Below are 18,384 nucleotides of genomic sequence, written 5' to 3' on the forward strand. Positions count from 1 at the left end.
TTTATGTGAGAAAGGTAGCCTGCACTTACCCCCCCGAGAAAAATAAAGCTTTTGATTATTAATCAAAGCAGTGGCTTTTTAAAAAAATTAACCATTACTTTCTCCCATTGTTTCTTTTAAGGGAAGAGAAAAGAGAGAAGAGACTAAATGGTAGGGTATAGAAAATGACATTCAACATTGGACTCACCCAATTAATAAAAGGGAATCCTAGAATAGTCTGAGAGGTTACTATACATGAATATATGTGTGTGTGTGTGTGTGTATATATATACACATGTGCATGTATACACACGATCCATATATCTGTAATGTGAACGAGCTATATAGTACATAAGTTGTGTGTTGGGTTAATGGTTTACTTAATTAATTCCATTTCTCTTTCAACAAAAATATGATGGAATTTGACCCATATGTGGGCCCATTTGCTCGCACATATTTGACATTATATGCCAAATGAAAACAAGATGATCAAAGCAAAGACGGCACATTTGGTCAATACCTAAAAGGAGAATTATATGTATATCAGACATTTAAATATGTTGAACGCAAGAATTAACAAGGATCCTAGACAGAATGTTATCTAAAAGAGTTTGCTCCGTGTATTTTTGGTTAACTTCCGTGTAATTAAGTCAACAATAATATAAGGAAACAATTAATTGAAGGAAAAATGACAGTTGCAGACTTTGTAAAAGCATTAATGACAATTGAAGATATCTAATTATTGAAATGTCATATGGAAGGACCGTGATCTTTGTTTGTAATAAAAAATAAATGACTCAAATTGCTCTTATTACCAAATTAAATGTAGAAAATAGCCAATGAAGAGTGACTCATGAATTTAAATAAAATTAGTTGTGAATTTAATTAAGGAAAACTACTTGTGAATCAATGAAAAATCAAATATGAATAGATAAGAAATCTTGTAAATTTATGCATCACCATTTGTCAATTTAAGAGCAGTCACTTATAATTTATAGAAAGTTAGTTGTAAAAGAAAAGATAGTCTCGGGAATTTATGCATTGTCAGGTGTTATTCGAAAACAATCAATTGTGAATTCAAATAATGTCAGTTGCGATGAATGGATTGTAAATCTATACTGTCGCTTGTGAATTACTCATTATACGAATAGTCTTTATTGCAAATATATGATTTAGAGACCCTCTCCTCTGTATCTAAATTAAATATTCATTCACAACTGGCTTTGATCTTCCTAAAATTTACAACTGATAGCGAATAAGTTCATGAGAATATGTGTCCATTTCATAAGTGACCTTCTCTAAAATCACAATTAACCTTTTTTTGCTCCAAAAAAATTCACTATTAACTTTCTTTAAAACCTTCTATTAGCTATTTTCTACATTTAATGGTGGTAAGGGAAATTTTATAAAGTCATTTATTTGTTATTTGCAAATAAAGATCACGGTCCTTCCATGGCATTCCAATAATTAAAACAGTCTTCAATAATTGTTATTGATGGCTTCACGTCGCTTTGTCTTCATTAAATGAGGCTTAATTGTCGGTACATGCGTATGATGGCTTCAGCTTGAGGTTTAAGATTTATAATTCAAACACAAACAAGTTAAAAATATTATTTTAAACCAACTTCTTTGTTCTAATCTCCTGTTTTTTTCTTTGAAATTAAATAATAACAGTTTGTCCATGTCATGGACATATTTGATGCCAAAAGGGAATATATATATATATATATATATAAAATTATATATGCACCGGGTAGCTAGCCGCAGCTTCTCAAAATCACACATAATTTGAATGGGATGCAACCTTTTTCAACGAAAATTTTATAAAGTCAATTATGTATCAATAATCCTCATCAGAAACTACATATGCGGAAGACTTTGGACGCCACAAGAAAGCTCAGTGAGTTTAGATGTGTCATATGTAAATTTGTGGGAACAAACGACTCACAATTCATCAGACACCAACACTAATGAATGCTCTTCATACATATACACTTGACCATATATATATACGTATATAGTGATTTTCCTTTCATATAATTCTAACTCCATACATGAGCATGACACCATCAGACGCGTAAGAAAAACGTCGTTCTCACAAATGTGGTGATTTTTCAAAGAAAACATAGTAAATCAGATCACGCCGCGCACGGTCATCACCAGAAATTTTCAAAATTTTGATTAACAAAAGTTAATTAATTATAAAACTTGTTATTTATTAGATGCATAAAAATTAAAACTTGTCATTCACTGATAGAATAATTGTGAGCCGATCTTGGTAGGCCAATTCACTTGTTTCTGACAGATACTGCCTATGATTCCTTATCAGTATCACCGGCTTTCCTTTCCCACCGTTTTCAACCTTTTCACACTTTGAGCGATGTGAAACAATATATCTCTATATAATTTGTACTTCACCTGCTGTCCGGACAAACATGTATAATTATTGTGTATGAAGGAACTGATTAGTTTAAGAAAATGTTGTGCAGATTAATTTTTAGGCCAAAATTAATTTCACTTCATGTTGATCAGTTGATGTAAATGGTGGGTTTCCATTTTTCTTAAGCAAAGTTTTAAGTTTTAATTTACTTTTGTTAATGAGTTCATCTAACTTGGACTCGTGTTAATATATAGTGTCACTTCCAAAGACTAAGATGCTCAATCCAAAAATTAAATTAATTAGCTCCCACCAATCAAAATCTCTCACCCGTTTTTGTTATATTATGCATGCTCGAATCGAAAGATGGGAATAAATAAAAAATCCCTCTGTTCTTTTCTCATGAGGATGAACATTGTGAAGGCCTTTTTTTTATATTGACAATCTAACTACTAAATAAAGTGAAGAAATCAAATTGAATCTCTTTGTCTGCTAAAAGAAAATTCCAGTTGTTTTTGACAAGAGGAAAGGTGAAAAGTAGCTAGGGTTAGCTAAGTAACCACACAATATAATGGTGGTAGCTAGTAGCTATAGAATTATATTAAGAAGTAGTAGGTTTTAAGCTGAGACCTTTTTGAAGCTATGTCCCAGAGAGAAATCGCCCCGTGACAATGCCTTTTTTAAAATCATTTGTCACCTTTTGGTTAATTTAGTTTATTTGGAATATAAGAGGTTAGTGGTAGACAAGCTTTTGCAGATTATGATAGAACTACATGACGCTTTAATTTGCTTTCTTTTCTGCTTCCTATCAACCTTTGATATGTGGAAGTGAAGAACATAAGATTTTATATGTTATCCCGATTTGGATATATATTCATGCATCCACCTTTTTAATTTTCTCTTCACTTTTAATTAAAGATCACTTGTTAAAGTAAATAAAATAATTACCACGAGATTCTATAATAATATGCAGTAAAAAAGGGTAAATCATAGTTTACTATTCATTTTAACTTCACTATATATTTACCTAGAGCTCATTCACCAAATCCATGATGGATAATCAAGAGATTTCCATATGACTTATCCTTTCCTCTCTTTTGTCATTTATCATTTTTCAATAGTAATTAAATTGTATTGTTTTGCCTTCATTTTTTCCTAGTTCACTATTAAGGTCATATAATACGGATATATGCATAAATACTGGTCTTTGTTTGGCCGAAAATATTGAATTCTAAACATTTACAATGGACATAGACACGCACATATATACAAGCTTGAAATTGAGGCTTAAAAATTCTATAGAATTCCAAGAATATGATGGAGTTTCTTCCGAATTCAATACTATTTAGCTGATAATGAATTAAAACGTAGGTCTGTTTCCGGTCTTTGCACTTTCCTCTCCTGGAACATTACATTGATTGGATAATGTGAAGCGAGTTTCAATCGCATTAATTTAATATGATTCTAAGCTATTTGTTGATGCATCAATATCTCAGAAGATAATTAAAAGTTATTATTTAAAATATTATAATTTTTAATTTTTTTCATATTCATGTGATGATTTCCGAGCATAAAAAAATATAATAAGGAGACCTTGAATATAATTAATAACAGATTTAAAAATTTAAAAAAGGTAACATGTAAAACACGTAGTTATATTAATTAGCTGAAATTGAAGGAAGTCTATTTTGGGTTTGATTTTAAAAAAGAAAAGAAAAGAAAAGAAAAACAGTAGTCCGCAATTGAAGGATTGGGTCGTACGTCTTTGGTGGAGGAAAGGAAAAAAAGAGGGATTCATTAGTTGATGTTCTTCCCAGTAATGATGAAGCTACTTGCGCTTTCAAACAAACCATCAAACGCAGAAAAGAATTTAATTTCATTGCTCAGAGACTGTTTCAAATTTATTCACCTGGACTTTGGCATTACCAAAACACCCACCCTACACAAATCATATTCAATTCCATTCCATCTCCCCTACGTTTTGGAATTCCATGCCACTCTTCTTCCAGGTCATTTCCTTTTCTGCCATTATTCTATCCTAAACGCCGGGCTACGTATTATATACACACCCCAACTTCTTACTTTTACATATACATACATACATATATGATGTATGAATACACACACACACACACACCCCACCTGGTTTTGGAAAGATATATTGTATCCCAATTAATTCAAATTAAGTTATACTTGAGTTATAATCATCTAAACACAGATCGAGTTTCTGGTTTAAGTATGCATGAATGGGAAAATATCTCTTTAGAAGAGTTGTATTTATATAAACCGAACAGTGTTCGAATATGACATGGTGATGTACCGATATATCAAGATATTGTATCTTAAAAAATGAGAATGAAATAAAGTAATTGTTTGAGTTAAAAACTATTCCTTGTATTATGCAGTTAAAGGGAAAATTAAAAAGGTGAATTAATTGTCAGAAGGATTGGTGGATTTAATATGACATGATAATATCATGGTGGCGGTAGGTCAGGGACTTTGATCATTTGATTAAATTAGTGACATGCATAGTTTCTTACGAGACATTCCAAGATTACAAGTAATTAGTGAGGAGGTCTAACATAATTATGCACTCTAATGACTCTTATCATCATCATTATGAAATTTCTAGATATATATATATCTATATTTTTTCTGTGAACTGTCTGTGTGCGTGTGCTCGCGCAGAAAAGGGGGGGGGGTTTACTTGGTCAAGCAGGCGTAGAAGTCTGTGTATATGATAATGGTTGCCTAATTGACCTTGACCCCTCTCATATATGGCAGTTTTGAGCCGTTGGGCATATAGTGAATGTGGGAGAATACCAACCAGAGACTTGATTACTGAGTCATTATTATTTCATTAATTTCATATACAGATGTTGAAAGGCTCTTTTTTAGCGTTCTAGACACTCTTAATTTGTACGCTTTATTGAACATATTCAGTTCGTAACATTTCCTCTTCCCTTTTCTTCTTTTTTTCCCCCTAACCCTTAGATTAATATTTCAATAGTTGAGATTTAAACCTTTTTAAAATTGTTAGTAAAATATTAATTTGTAAAAATAAATAAATAATAAATTACAAACTATGTTAAAATTTAGGGAAAATTGCAAAAAAAGACCTTGAAATTGCAAAAACGCAGATAGGGACCCTTGACAACTTCATTTTGGATTTTGACAATTTCATGACATATTATTATTGTCAAAAGCTATAGTGAAGTTGTCGAGGGTCCCTATCTGCGTTTTTACAATTCCAAGGTCTGTTTTTGCAATTTTTCCTAAGATTTAATTCTAATACTCCCTCTGTTCCTTATTATAAGAGACAATTGTAAAGTATATCATGTTCCTTATTATAAGAGACACTTATAGGTTGTCTCAAATTTTGTGTGTTGATTTTCTATTTTACCCCTATTTAATTACTCATATAATTGTATTTAATTCCCATTCATTCTCTCTCCCACGCATTATCTCTCTTCCACATAAATAAGGGTATTGTTGGCAAAAATGTTACTCTTTATATATTTATTACACCTAACTAATTTTAACTAATTTTTTGAATAATGTGATTTAGTTAATTGTATCTTATAAAACAGAACGGAGGGAGTAGTTTGCAAATACACTAAATATTTTTAAATTTTTTTAATAAATAGTTTATAAAAAATTAAAATCTGAACCGTTGAAATATGTTAATCTAATTATTAGAAAAAAAAAAAAAAAAGAGGATGTGAAAGGTAGAGGGAGGTTCCGGAATATATTGGTCTCGCGTTTTTGGTATTTTCCGAGTCTTTCATCATTGTCTGCCTTTAATATTTCTTTTTTATAACTACCAACTTAGAAAAATATGTACTTTAAATTACGATACTAGTGGAATAACTTGTTTTCTTGTTCCATTAATGTGAAACACCAACTCCGAGCTGCGGCTCTCACCGGCTTCCTTGTGTTTACGCGTTTATGTATGGTCGGATTAAATGTATAGCAATTATGTTCTTTTCCAGATATTCTTAATTTTTATAATTGTATTTGGACTTTGACGGGCGGCGGAGTACAGATGTTTTAGAAGAAAATAGTTTTAAAATTATGAGGGAAAATATTTAAATATCCATTAAAGACCAAGTCCAGACGCAGAGCAATCATGGAGACAATTTTGGCGGGTAGAAAACCTCATTTAAGCATTTACTTTAGAAGTTTTTAATTAATTTTTTCAAAGTGGCGTGCAATGAAAGGACGAATAAATCCTGGACCAAAAAAAACAAAGACGAATAAATTATAAATCTTAGAATTTAAATTTAAATTCTTTAAAACTAAATTATTTTTAAAGTGACAATAAAATATACGAAAAATGAAAATGTCAATACATAAAATTCATATATATATTGTTTTACATGAATTTATAATTTTTTTCATTTTTGAATAACCGATTCTAGAATTTTTTTTCCCACGAAGAATAGTAGATAAATTTGGGCTCTAACATTGGGCTACAGTTTTGGGATTGGGCCCAAATATGTGAATTCCAGCAATCTGCCAGTGTGGGCCCTAGCCCAGTAATATTGGGCCTGGGCTGAAATATTTCTCCTCAGACAGCCCCGAATACATGGCCCCTCTTTTTTTGGACCTTTGTGTGTCATAATCATTTGAAACATATGTATTCAAGCAGTCTGACCGTACTGGGCACCAGTCCCATAATATTGGGCCTGGGCTGAAATATTCAACTCAAAGAGCCCTGAATGTATGGCCACTCTTGTTTTTGGACCTTTGTGTGTCATAAGTAGTTGAAAATGATCTCCATGGTGGCCCATTCATTGCCGAGAAAGTTGACTTTGAAAATTAGGATGCGCAATGCCAATTTGGTGCTTCCGCAATGGTCAGTTCTATACCAGCAACCAGATGTGACTCTATCTTTGTTGTTTTGGAGCATATTTGGTTACTTATTAAAAATTAAAACTACGTTTTGATGAACGTGATTCAAATGTTACCCTAATCAAAGCTGAAAAAAACATGCATGCTCAAGTTTAGAACTTTTGCACGGTTATGAAACTGACGCCTGTTTGTTATTTGTCATCACCTTAAAAACAAGTTCAACAAAGTTATGGAACTATAGAAGCCTGATTGATAGCCCAGGACCTTCATTTTGGTTGATACATACACCTTTGATTCTTACTGCAACATCCAAACACGCTCAATGCATGAGGACCCGTTGGGCGATGCATGTTCAACCACACCTCCTAATATCTTTCTTCTTTCACTGTCTTTCTTCACAGCCACACCCGGCCTCTCCCTCCCTGCCCCACCACTCCGTCATCTGTGCTTCTTAATTCTTATGGATTCCACGTGACAAATCTAAGAGCAACACTGAATCTGACATCATCTTCTTTAGCCACAGTTCTATGAAAAAGAGCAGCCAATGACAACTAGAAACGTGTTGTTTTCCACTCATACAGATTCATTGAAAATGGTTGTGTTTGAAATTTCAGTGAGTACGCCTGACTCTGACTGAACCCATCCGGAGAAGATGGTTCCCATTTGGTGCTCATCAAGTGATGAGCACTTAATGCTCATTACCTAATGAGCAATCTGAACGGTTCAGATTTAATATTATTAAATAATTATTTTAAAATATAAAAATTATATTTTTTAAAAAAATAGTTAAAAGATTATCTTTATTTTTTATTTTATACATATTAAAATAATTATTTTTAAAAAGTAAAAATAAAAATAAATATAGACTGTCCAGATCAGATCTAGACGGTCTAGAGAGTGATGAGGCTCATCAAGCAGTCAATGCAGATCCGGAGAAGATGTCGCTCAAGTGTGCTTTGTCACTTCCTTCAATCAAATCAGTCGAGGAAAAATTAATTCAGCAAAAAACCCTATCACAGAGTGGACCCATCGCTATTGCTGGTAATAATGGGATTCCGTTTCAATGGTTATGGCCAATGTGGTACACTCCGAGCAAAAACTCAAGCGTCGGTTTCATATCCCCCTCTACTACTTCGTTCTGGGTTCACGCTTTCGTGCTGGCCCTGGCATCAACAGATAACATTTCTGAACGATCCTTGATAATTTACTTATTCCAGGTTTGCTGCTTACATAACCTCCAGGATTTACGCTTTTTTATTTTGAGATTCTCATGATGAACTTTTAATAGTTAAACTCCAGTGTATTTGGGTTCAAATTCATTCTTTGAGAAATATTCTCAAGGGATATATGCTGATGCATATACTCTCACTGCCCATCTTTATTTGCGAAATTTACCAACTTCGCGTAGTTGCCTCATTTAGAACCGATTTTCAGTATAAGGTGCCCAATTCTGGGCGCCAACAGACGCCACTCTGTTATTTTCTCTGTTTGCTTTGCTTTGCTTTGCTGAGTTGTCAAGCTTTTGTTGGATATCAGATTTGATATACTCCGTTATGTCTCCAGTATACACCTATACAAGTTCCTCAACTGGTGATTGTTATTTGAATATGATCTTAAATAGAGATGACTCGTAAACTTAATCACTGAAGGTTTCTGCCTCTCCCAACACATTTGAACTGGTTCTTTTGCAGCAATGGTGAATCCAGTAGCAGCAGCAGTGGTGGTGGGTCTGATAGGGTTGACTTATAAGGCCCTAAGGCCGCCTCGTCCTAAAGTCTGCGGTTCGCCGGGAGGTCGCCCGATCACATCACCGAGGGTGAAACTCAGTGACGGCAGACATGTGGCCTATCGGGAGGGAGGAGTTCCCAAGGAAGAGGCTAGGTACAAGATCATTGTGGTTCACGGATTTGCCTCGTCCAAAGACTTGAACTTGCCTGTATCCCAAGTATGAACTCATGTTGTATTATAGCCAAACGACACTTTCATAATCACATTCTGAGAAGTAAACTGATAGATAAAGCTTGCTGATACAGGAACTCATAGATGAACTAGGCATATATTTCCTGTTCTACGATCGAGCAGGATATGGAGAGAGTGATCCAGACCCATCTCGTACAGCGAAGAGTGAAGCGTATGACATTCAAGAGCTGGCTGACAAATTGCAAATAGGGGCTAAATTTTACGTCCTGGGCTTCTCAATGGGAGGCTACATTGTTTGGGGTTGCCTCAGATACATACCTCATAGGCATGATGACACTATTCCAGACTCTTGCACACTTAATTGCTTTCATGGACAAAATCAAAACTGAAGTTTAAGGTTGTGAATGAATGATCTGAATTTGGTTGGCAGGTTGTCAGGAGCATCGCTGGTGGTTCCATTTGTAAGCTACTGGTGGCCTTCTTTTCCTCAGGATTTACTGAGAGAAGCCTTCAAGAGGTTACCTCATAGAGACCGGTGGACATTTAGGGTAGCTCATCACGCCCCTTGGTTGTTACATTGGTGGATGTCCCAAAAACTGTTCCCTTCACTGAGTTTCCTGTCTGGGAATATGTCTGTCTACAGTCCTGACGATCTGGACTTGTTGAACAGCTTGTCAAAACAACCTAGTATTGGTGAGGTAGGTCCTCTCTCTCTCTCTCTCTCTCTCTCTCTCTGTGCATGTTTATATATGTCTCAGAATTTGATTCATGTGTAAGCTCGCTATCCAGGAGAAGATAACACAACAAGGAGAGCATGAATCGTTGCACAGAGATTTGATCACTGCACTGGGGAAGTGGGAATTTAGTCCAATAGAGATCAGGAATCCATTCCCAGAGAAGGAAGGTTCAGTGCACATATGGCAAGGGTATGAAGATAGGGTGGTTCCTCACACAGTGAATCGATACATATCTCAGAAACTTGGATGGATTCAGTATCACGAGATTGCAGAAGCAGGCCACTTTCTGTTCTTAAGGAACATTCACTGCGATGCTGCTGTAAGAGCTCTTCTGCTCTCCTAAGAAAGAAGGATGTTGAGCACGGAAATCTTCTACCTATCTTAAATGCCGCTTCAAATAATGCTTTGCATCATGTGAGATGTAGATATTCTGAAGAGCATGAGGAAATAAAATTCTTTTTTTATTCCATAAACAAGCTGGATTTGTATAACAGGTGTTGGTAAAAGGTATGTGTGTAGATAGTAGATGGTTAACTATCGTAAAATTTAATCCAATAATCATTAAAAAAAAGTATATGTTAGAAAGTAGAAACTAAGTTAAAAATCATTTTAAAAAAAAAAGCTTAAATCATACAACTTTATGCTCTCTTAGAATTATTATTAATTGTATATTAAAAATATTTTATATTAGTCAATAAATATGCATTGAATATTTTTAGGATTAATATAATCTTTGGTTTCTTAAATTTGTCCTCATTTTGATTTTGGTTCATCAAATTTTAATCCATAAGTTTTGGTCCCTGAAAAGGTAAATGGTTTAAATTTTTATTGGATTATAGAAACTAATGTTTTGAATGAAAGAAAATTTGAGGAACCAAAACCTATGATTTGAAATTTAAGAGACCAAAATCAAAATGAGGGTAAACTTGAAAGATCAAAGTTTATATTAACCCATATCTTTATCATATACAGATGATAAATATATATAATATAACGATGTCTTAATATGTAATTGTAACTTAAGGGGATGTCTGGCATTTAAGAAAAGTACTTTTAAGAAGTACTTTTCTATAAATCTAGGTAAATTTCTTCATATATTTATTTTGTATACCGTGAAATCACTTTTAAAACTATAGTTTGGGTTCCATCTAAATATTTTTTTAATTTTTGTCTTGCAAGAATTTAATCACTTCCAACGATTGGGAGAAAAGGGAGAGAAATTTTTAAAAAGTAATGTGATCTTGACATCTCACCAAAAAGCATGATTTCACTAGATATGTGTATGTGGAGGTGAGTTAATTGGATTACAATGAATAATCAATTATTGTTGTCCTGAGATATATATAAGCTCCCAAGTAATTGATGTAATTTCTTCTGCTAATAATGCTCATGAAACTTGTGGTTCTGGTTAATGTCATATCTCCAATGGAATTAACACTATCAGAGACAATAATTAAAGTATTATAGTTATCAACAACCAGTCAAAATTTTGTTCAACCAAACAGTGCGTGATCCCCAGTCAACACGTTAAGATCAAACCAATGAAGCCGAGTTTCTCAGCTGAAATTTTATATACGATCGATCACAAGATTTAGACGGGTTGATTTTACATAAGTGCAGAAAATATGTTTATGCTTGCAGTATCTGTCTTGTTAGTAGCGATTCTAATACATGCTTACTATGAAAGGACGATGAAGCCCCCAGAACCAAGAATCTGCGGGACGCCGAACGGCCCGCCGGTGACCTCGCCGAGAATCAAGCTCAGTGATGGCAGACATTTGGCTTACAGAGAAAAAGGAGTCCCTAAACAAGTTGCCAAACACAAAGTCATACTTGTTCATGGCTTTAACAGCTCCAAGGACATCTATTTGCCACTTTCTCAAGTAAGCTAAAATCTTTGTCTTTTAGTCACCAGAGCTTGATCAAATGTAGCCTCAGAGTTTCCACTCTCATGCAGGAAGTAGTGGACGAGTTGGGATTGTACGTGCTGACATATGACAGAGCTGGGTATGGAGAGAGCGATCCAAACCCAAAACGCAGCGTCAAGACTGAAGCTTTTGATATCCAAGAACTGGCTGATCAGTTGGAACTGGGTCAAAAATTCTACCTCATTGGTCTCTCCATTGGAACACATCCGGTCTGGGGTTGCCTTCGATATTTACCACACAGGCATGCTTTAATTTCTCTCTCATTATCATCTTCCTTAATGTCCGTTAAACAATTTAACTATGGTCGAGTCATCGATAACATGAAAGGAATTTGCTGGATACAGGCTAGCGGGAGTGACAATGGTGGTTCCTGTGATAAATTTCTGGTGGCCATCTTTTGATCCAGAATTGGCGAACAGGATATTCAAGAAGCAACTCAAAAGAGATCAATGGAAACTCAGAATTTCACACTATACTCCTGGCCTGGTCTACTGGTGGATGACCCAAAAGATTTTCCCTTATTGTTCTATAATGCAGGGACACTCAATTCTGGGTAACAGACGAGACGTCCAAACCATAAAGCAAATGTCACATGTACCTATGCCTCACGAGGTTCGTTAATTTCTCAATCACTTCGTGTTTATGGTCTATATATCTTTCACAATATAATGAAGGTTTTGGTTTTCTGGTGTTTGGGTTGCAGCATAAGATTAGGCAGCAGGGCGATTTCGAATCGCTGCATAGGGACCTGATGGTGCATTTTGGGAGGTGGGAGTTCGATCCAATGGAGATGAAGAATCCATTCCCAGAAAAGGAAGGTTGTGGTGTGTATCTATGGCAGGGTCGTGAAGATAAGTTAGTGCCCTATGAACTGCAACGCTATCTGGCGGAAAAGCTTCCATGGATCAAGTACTTTGAGGTTGAAGATGGTGGGCATCTTATGATTCACGAACCAGGTTTATGTGAAGCTATTTTCAGACAACTCTTGCTCGGCCAACAACCCTCTCTCCAGTAGCTTTTTCAACCTGTACCGTAATCTTTTGGTTCGGTTACAGCTCTGTTACAATAAAATGACACAACCCAGGTCGTTTTGGATTTCTGAGGCTTTTGGCCATCGATTTCTGAGTTTGAGTTTAACTCACTGTCGATATCATAGCGGTAAGTTTTGATAAATTTTGATTTTCAAAATTGACTTCGCTAGAGATCGGTCCGAAGTTGAAAGGTCAAGAAAACCATAAACAGTAATAATAGGTGAAATCCAAACTACTCCGCAATTCGTGTGGTTCAACTCATAAAAAATGGAACTAGTCAGGATAGTTTGAGTTTAACACTTTTCATGTGTGACGAGGACTATTTATAAGTGCAGCATAACAATACAAATATTACTACTTCCGGTATGTAGTTTATAGTACAATTATTTTATATTAAGGGCAGGAGATCAAATTTGAATGGTTATTTCATAATTTATTTAAGGGTTAATTAATCCGCAAGTCCTTATAATTTTAACGAATTTTGAATCAGATCCCTATAATTTTTTTTCTTTTTATCATGTCCTTATACTTTTACCTTTTTTTAATTGGGTCCTTGTATTTATTTTTCTTTTAATTAAGTCCTTATAATTTCACTAAATTTTTAATCAGGTCCATGTAGTTTTAATTTTTATTTATTAATTAAATATACACTTAATTAAATAGATTAATACTGAAATATAAAATATTAATGATTAAATTAAATTAATAATTATGTAATAAAAAAGTAATAGAATTAATTAATTCAGGAAATTTTTTTAGAACAATTAATTTTTTTGCTGAAAAAATTAAAATCATTATAATAATTCAATATCTTTAGAATATTATTGTTTATAAAATAATATTAAATAATATATACTATTTTATGTTTATATAATAGTATTATTAGAATTTAAAAAATAAAGAATAAAAAATTCAGGGATTTAATTAAAAATAAGATGAACTTATAACGACTTGATAAAAAGAAAAATAAATACAAGGACCTAATTAAAAACAGGTGAAAGTATAAGGACCTGATAAAAAGAAAAAAAAATTATAAAGACCTGATTCAAAATTAGTTGAAACTATAACGAGCTGTGGATCAATTATCCCTTTATTTAAATAAAAATTCTTTTCCCAGAGGAGAACAAGACATCCGATCTCGTCCTCTTATTAATTAAAAAGAGTCAAAACTTCATTTGCATAATAAATTACTCCTCCAGTCTTAAATATAAGACCTTTATACACTAGGATATTTAGAACCGGAGGAGTAATTAGGATAACATTTTGGGCCAGCCTTATGACTAATCTCTGCAAAATTTTTGGGCCGGAGAATCTCCAAAAGAGTGGACCTGAAGTGAGGTCCAGCCCAATTGACATGATTGTGTTTTTTATGGCCCGGATTGAAGCTAGCCCAATTTGGGGCAAAAATCATGCTCCTGGCTTGCGCTTTCTTTACATCCAATTTACATTTTTTTTTTTACCAAAAAAATTAACTGACTTTGTCATTTGAGAAAATAAGAAACTCTATACTTCAAAATGAAGTTTACGCCACTTGAAGACTGGATTATCAAAATTGAGTTAAAGATTGCAAAGAGACGTGATTAATTAATATAGTCTCGAAATATTTGAGATTCTTCTAATCCAAACAATACATGACGGGGTTTCTTAGGTTATAAAGAAAATAAAAACTACATATCAAATAGAAAATCAAATCACCTTAATGCCCCTCGCATGATATGAGGTGGTTGATTTGAACTTTGAAGTGTTGGCTTAGCCACTTGACAACTCATTGGATTTTAGTAGTAATTTGTATATTTCATTCGTCAAGATGTATTTTGTATACTGTTTTTTTTTTCTGTCTTCTCGTGGTTATGCAGATTAAATTATCGGCTTATAAATAAGAAAAGAATCACAAAGAAACAAAAAATAGGGCGAAATGGAAAAGAAATAACCTACCAAACAAAACTTGGATTAAGAAAAACAAGAAGAAAAAGGAAGGACTCAATACTTCAGTAGTAATATCCTACCCAATGCCTAATATAAAATTCAATTAACTAATTTAAAAATATTAAGAAAGTTAATAAATTATTTTAAAATACTTATATTTATTATTTCTTTCCACACTAATTTACCTAACTTATAAATTAACATACAATCTAGTGATATATATATATATATATATATAAGTGTTTTAAAAAGATCATATAACATATGCTATACTTAACTAATTTAATAATTTATTTAATCTATCAAATTAGTTAAATGAGTATTATATTAAAAAATGATGGTAGTATTATTATTTGCTCTGTGAAGTTATATTGAATTTTTTACTGTGATAAAAAAAAAAGGAGAGATAATAGAATATGCCGCGTGATACAATATCCCAACAATATTTTTAAATCAACCGGGACAAAGATTACCCTTCTTGTTTATTGTCCTTTTAAAATCGTTAACCTTAAGAAAATTAGTAATTATCACATTGAAGATGGACTCTTAAATGAGAAAATAAATAATAGAAAATATAAATTCAATTGGTTTACTTAAACCAGGCACTTGCTTGGATTAATATTGACAAAATAAATTTTATTTCAATGATTTTTGCAAACTGAAGTTATATTAATATCATTTATGTTTTCAAAGACTGTTATGGAAAAAAATTAGCTTGACAAAAATTTATTTAGTTCGAGACGTGTCTCCTTAACATAATCACTAAAACTTGGTTCTAGATGCCATGTGATCTTACCAAGTAAGGTCACCATTACAATCTCTAACTACAAAGGCTACATTAGAACCTCAACTTCATAACATCAGAATTAAACTTAAATCATTTGAGTAGGGAGATTACTCCTCATAGATTATGATCAGATTCTTTCTGGTGCACATGGTCCTCCATACGAGGAAGTATAGAGCATATTTGAATTTTTGGAGACACAGATGAGATGTTATATAAGTTGAGTTGAGGCATAATAATACAAGTGTGTCTTCTATGTAAAGCTTGATTCTATAATATTTTATCTATATCTCTAGATATTTGAGTATCCTCTGCACTTACCTCACATAGAGGATATGTGTATTAGAAAGAATTTGATTATGATCTATGAGGAATAATCTCCTTACTCACGTGATTTGAGTTTAGCTTTGAGATCACGATATCGAGGTCCTAACATGACCTTTATAGTTAGAGATTGTGTTAGTGACCTTACTTGATAAAATCTCATGACATTTAGAATTAAGTCTCAGTGACCCGTGAGGAGACCTGCCTATTAAAATGCTTAAATAAAAAAAAAAATCAAAAGTCGGCGAAAGTAAAAAAGTTACTACTATTTCCATTTTAAAGTTACTAACCTATAACTCGGTAGTTATTTTCCCGCCTACTACAAACATAAAAAGAAATGGTCAACTGCCCTTCTTTTCTAAAATCATCCCTTTCGGCTCTCCATCTGCGATTCAGACCCGTTTGGGTGACACTCCAAATCATGGTTTGGGTGATAAGTCACCCAAACACCCACTGGTTTTGGGCAAACCGTAGTTTTGGCTCTAAAACCATGGTTTTGAAAAAAACAGAAATTTTTTGCTTTTAGAGAAAAAAAAGAGAGTGTGAGAGCTTATAGGATATGTATCTTGTTATTTTTTTTATAAACATATTTTTTTATAAACATATTTAATCTTATATTTTAAAAATATATATACATATTAATTAATTATTAATTATATTATCTTATGTATTATTAATTATGTTAATAAAAAATATATTATTAACAATTTTATTCCTTCAAATTAAAATATATCATAAAATCTATTTTTTCTGTAATTATCATATTACCTTATGTCTTTTTTTTTAGTAATTTGTATATATAAAAAATGCTTCTGATAACAACTATCCAAACACTCTCACTTCTCAAAATCACTTTTCATAATATTTATTCTTTCCAGAATTTATTTTTTCCAGAATCTATTCTCCAGAATCACTTTTCCAAACCACAGTTTGGTTTCATCCAATCACAAGAGAGGGAGTATCCCATCATTCCCCTGTGGGCACGTCAGGTTGAGAGAGGGAGAGAGAGAGAGTGCGCGTGTGTGTTTTGACTTTTAATTTTAATGGTGTTTGGCAGGCTTGGACGGTGGGGCCGCTTTGCCCCGGGGGATAAAACCAGGTTGACCACTCTTTCCTCTTTATTATCTTACTTTGACCTCCTCCTAATCTTCCATCCATTTGCCTAATTTTAGGCAATTACTCTAAAAATTAGGGTTTTATGTCAGCAAATTGTCATCACATTTGTTCAATACAACTTCCTCTGATTCATTTTCCCCCAAAATACACTTCAGTAAAAATTTAGTATCAAGAGATGAAAAAAACAAAGACTTATTCGTATTTACCTTAATTTAATTCATACCAGAGAGATATAATTCACATCTTTTTTTCCCTTTCTAACTTTTAATTTATAAAATTCAACCTGCACTTTCCCATATATAATATAGTATCGGCCTTCACCTTAGAAAAATACAGTATTATGGAGTTAATAAATAATAATAGCCTCTAGGAAAACAAGGCAACAGGCCAGTTTGGCAAATAAGAGCCAAAAAGTGGCGCCGCCAATTGTAGTTTGGCTTTTCTTTTCAATATCGAGAAATAATAGACTCGTCTTTAATATGAAACACAGTTGAATAATTTAAAAAGATTAAAAAAAATTAATTAAATTAGTTATTTGTCATAAATATGTGTTATTTTTTTTTAAAATATTATTGTTAATCATGTATATTAGCTAAAATTACTATTTAATAAAACATTTAACATATGTAACAACTACAAGGATTATTTTGGAAAAAAATAAATAAACATAAAAGACAAAATAAATTGAGGTCTAATATTTAGAATCAAATTAAAACTTAAACAGACTCTTATAATAAGAAAGAGAGGTAATAGTCTGTTTTGAAACAAAAATTAATGTTATGGCAATCCTGATTCATAATTCTTTTCTGGTTCACGACCCAAGGTTCAGTAGATAATAATCTAAAATGGGATGGAGCTTTCACCAAGTTACAAAGAAGCACGTTGTTGTCAAATTGCCAGAACAGTCCAGCAAGAAACTCCAAAGAAAATTCTAATTTCCGGGTTTATACGCAGAAACTTCCTTCTCATTATGAGAACCAATCAAAACATATCAAGCACTGATCATTAACGAAAAAATTGAAATTTGAGATGCTTTGATTCTAAATGTAAGGGTTAATCAGGAAGTTGATTTTCATCATAAACATAAAACCTTAATCTATCTTTTCACTCATATATATCATTTATTTCTAAACTAATTTATTTAGCTTACACACTTATGTATAATATAATATTATACAATGATATTCTAGAAGATCATATTGCATTCGTTAAAATTAAGTAATTTACTTATTTTTCTTGATTTACTTAAATTAGTAGAAGTGGTACATAGTATGACCCCTCTTGTATTTTATTTCTACAAGAATTCTTGCATTTTCATATCTTCTAATGATGATATTTAAAAGAAAATATTTTGTATCGTAGAGATAAAAGTAGGAGAGAATATAATTTTCACGGGATTCATAATTAA

The 18,384-nt window shown here is 32.8% G+C and overlaps 2 protein-coding genes across 2 annotated transcripts; both read left to right on the plus strand.

The window, feature by feature from the left end:
* The first annotated feature begins 8,362 nt into the window (after positions 1-8,362).
* Positions 8,363-10,210, plus strand: LOC114762830 (uncharacterized). Its single transcript, XM_028952423.1, has 5 exons — positions 8,363-8,427; positions 8,902-9,155; positions 9,244-9,455; positions 9,561-9,828; positions 9,920-10,210. The coding sequence occupies exons 2-5, from the start codon at positions 8,904-8,906 to the stop codon at positions 10,208-10,210; spliced, it is 1,023 nt and encodes a 340-aa protein (XP_028808256.1). The 5' UTR covers positions 8,363-8,427; positions 8,902-8,903.
* A 1,282-nt stretch (positions 10,211-11,492) lies between these two features.
* On the plus strand, positions 11,493-12,838 carry LOC114762863 (uncharacterized). Its single transcript, XM_028952462.1, has 4 exons — positions 11,493-11,750; positions 11,825-12,036; positions 12,140-12,407; positions 12,499-12,838. Exons 1-4 carry the CDS (start codon positions 11,493-11,495, stop codon positions 12,808-12,810), a joined length of 1,050 nt encoding a protein of 349 aa, XP_028808295.1. The 3' UTR covers positions 12,811-12,838.
* Positions 12,839-18,384: the final 5,546 nt, after the last annotated feature.

Source organism: Neltuma alba, unplaced genomic scaffold (assembly GCF_004799145.2).
Source record: "Neltuma alba isolate B1F8T4 unplaced genomic scaffold, ASM479914v2 tig00011243_pilon, whole genome shotgun sequence".
Classification (NCBI taxonomy): domain Eukaryota; kingdom Viridiplantae; phylum Streptophyta; class Magnoliopsida; order Fabales; family Fabaceae; genus Neltuma; species Neltuma alba.

What these genes read in the sequence shown, in the direction of transcription:
- LOC114762830 (XM_028952423.1), top strand. Translation starts at nt 8,904, where the DNA reads ATGGTGAATCCAGTAGCAGCAGCAGTGGTGGTGGGTCTGATAGGGTTG. An exon ending in TGAACTTGCCTGTATCCCAA is followed by an intron (nt 9,156 to 9,243) that starts GTATGAACTCAT and finishes TTGCTGATACAG; the next exon opens with GAACTCATAGATGAACTAGG. An exon ending in CTCAGATACATACCTCATAG is followed by an intron (nt 9,456 to 9,560) that starts GCATGATGACAC and finishes TTTGGTTGGCAG; the next exon opens with GTTGTCAGGAGCATCGCTGG.
- LOC114762863 (XM_028952462.1), top strand. Translation starts at nt 11,493, where the DNA reads ATGTTTATGCTTGCAGTATCTGTCTTGTTAGTAGCGATTCTAATACAT. An exon ending in TCTATTTGCCACTTTCTCAA is followed by an intron (nt 11,751 to 11,824) that starts GTAAGCTAAAAT and finishes ACTCTCATGCAG; the next exon opens with GAAGTAGTGGACGAGTTGGG. An exon ending in ATGTACCTATGCCTCACGAG is followed by an intron (nt 12,408 to 12,498) that starts GTTCGTTAATTT and finishes TTTGGGTTGCAG; the next exon opens with CATAAGATTAGGCAGCAGGG.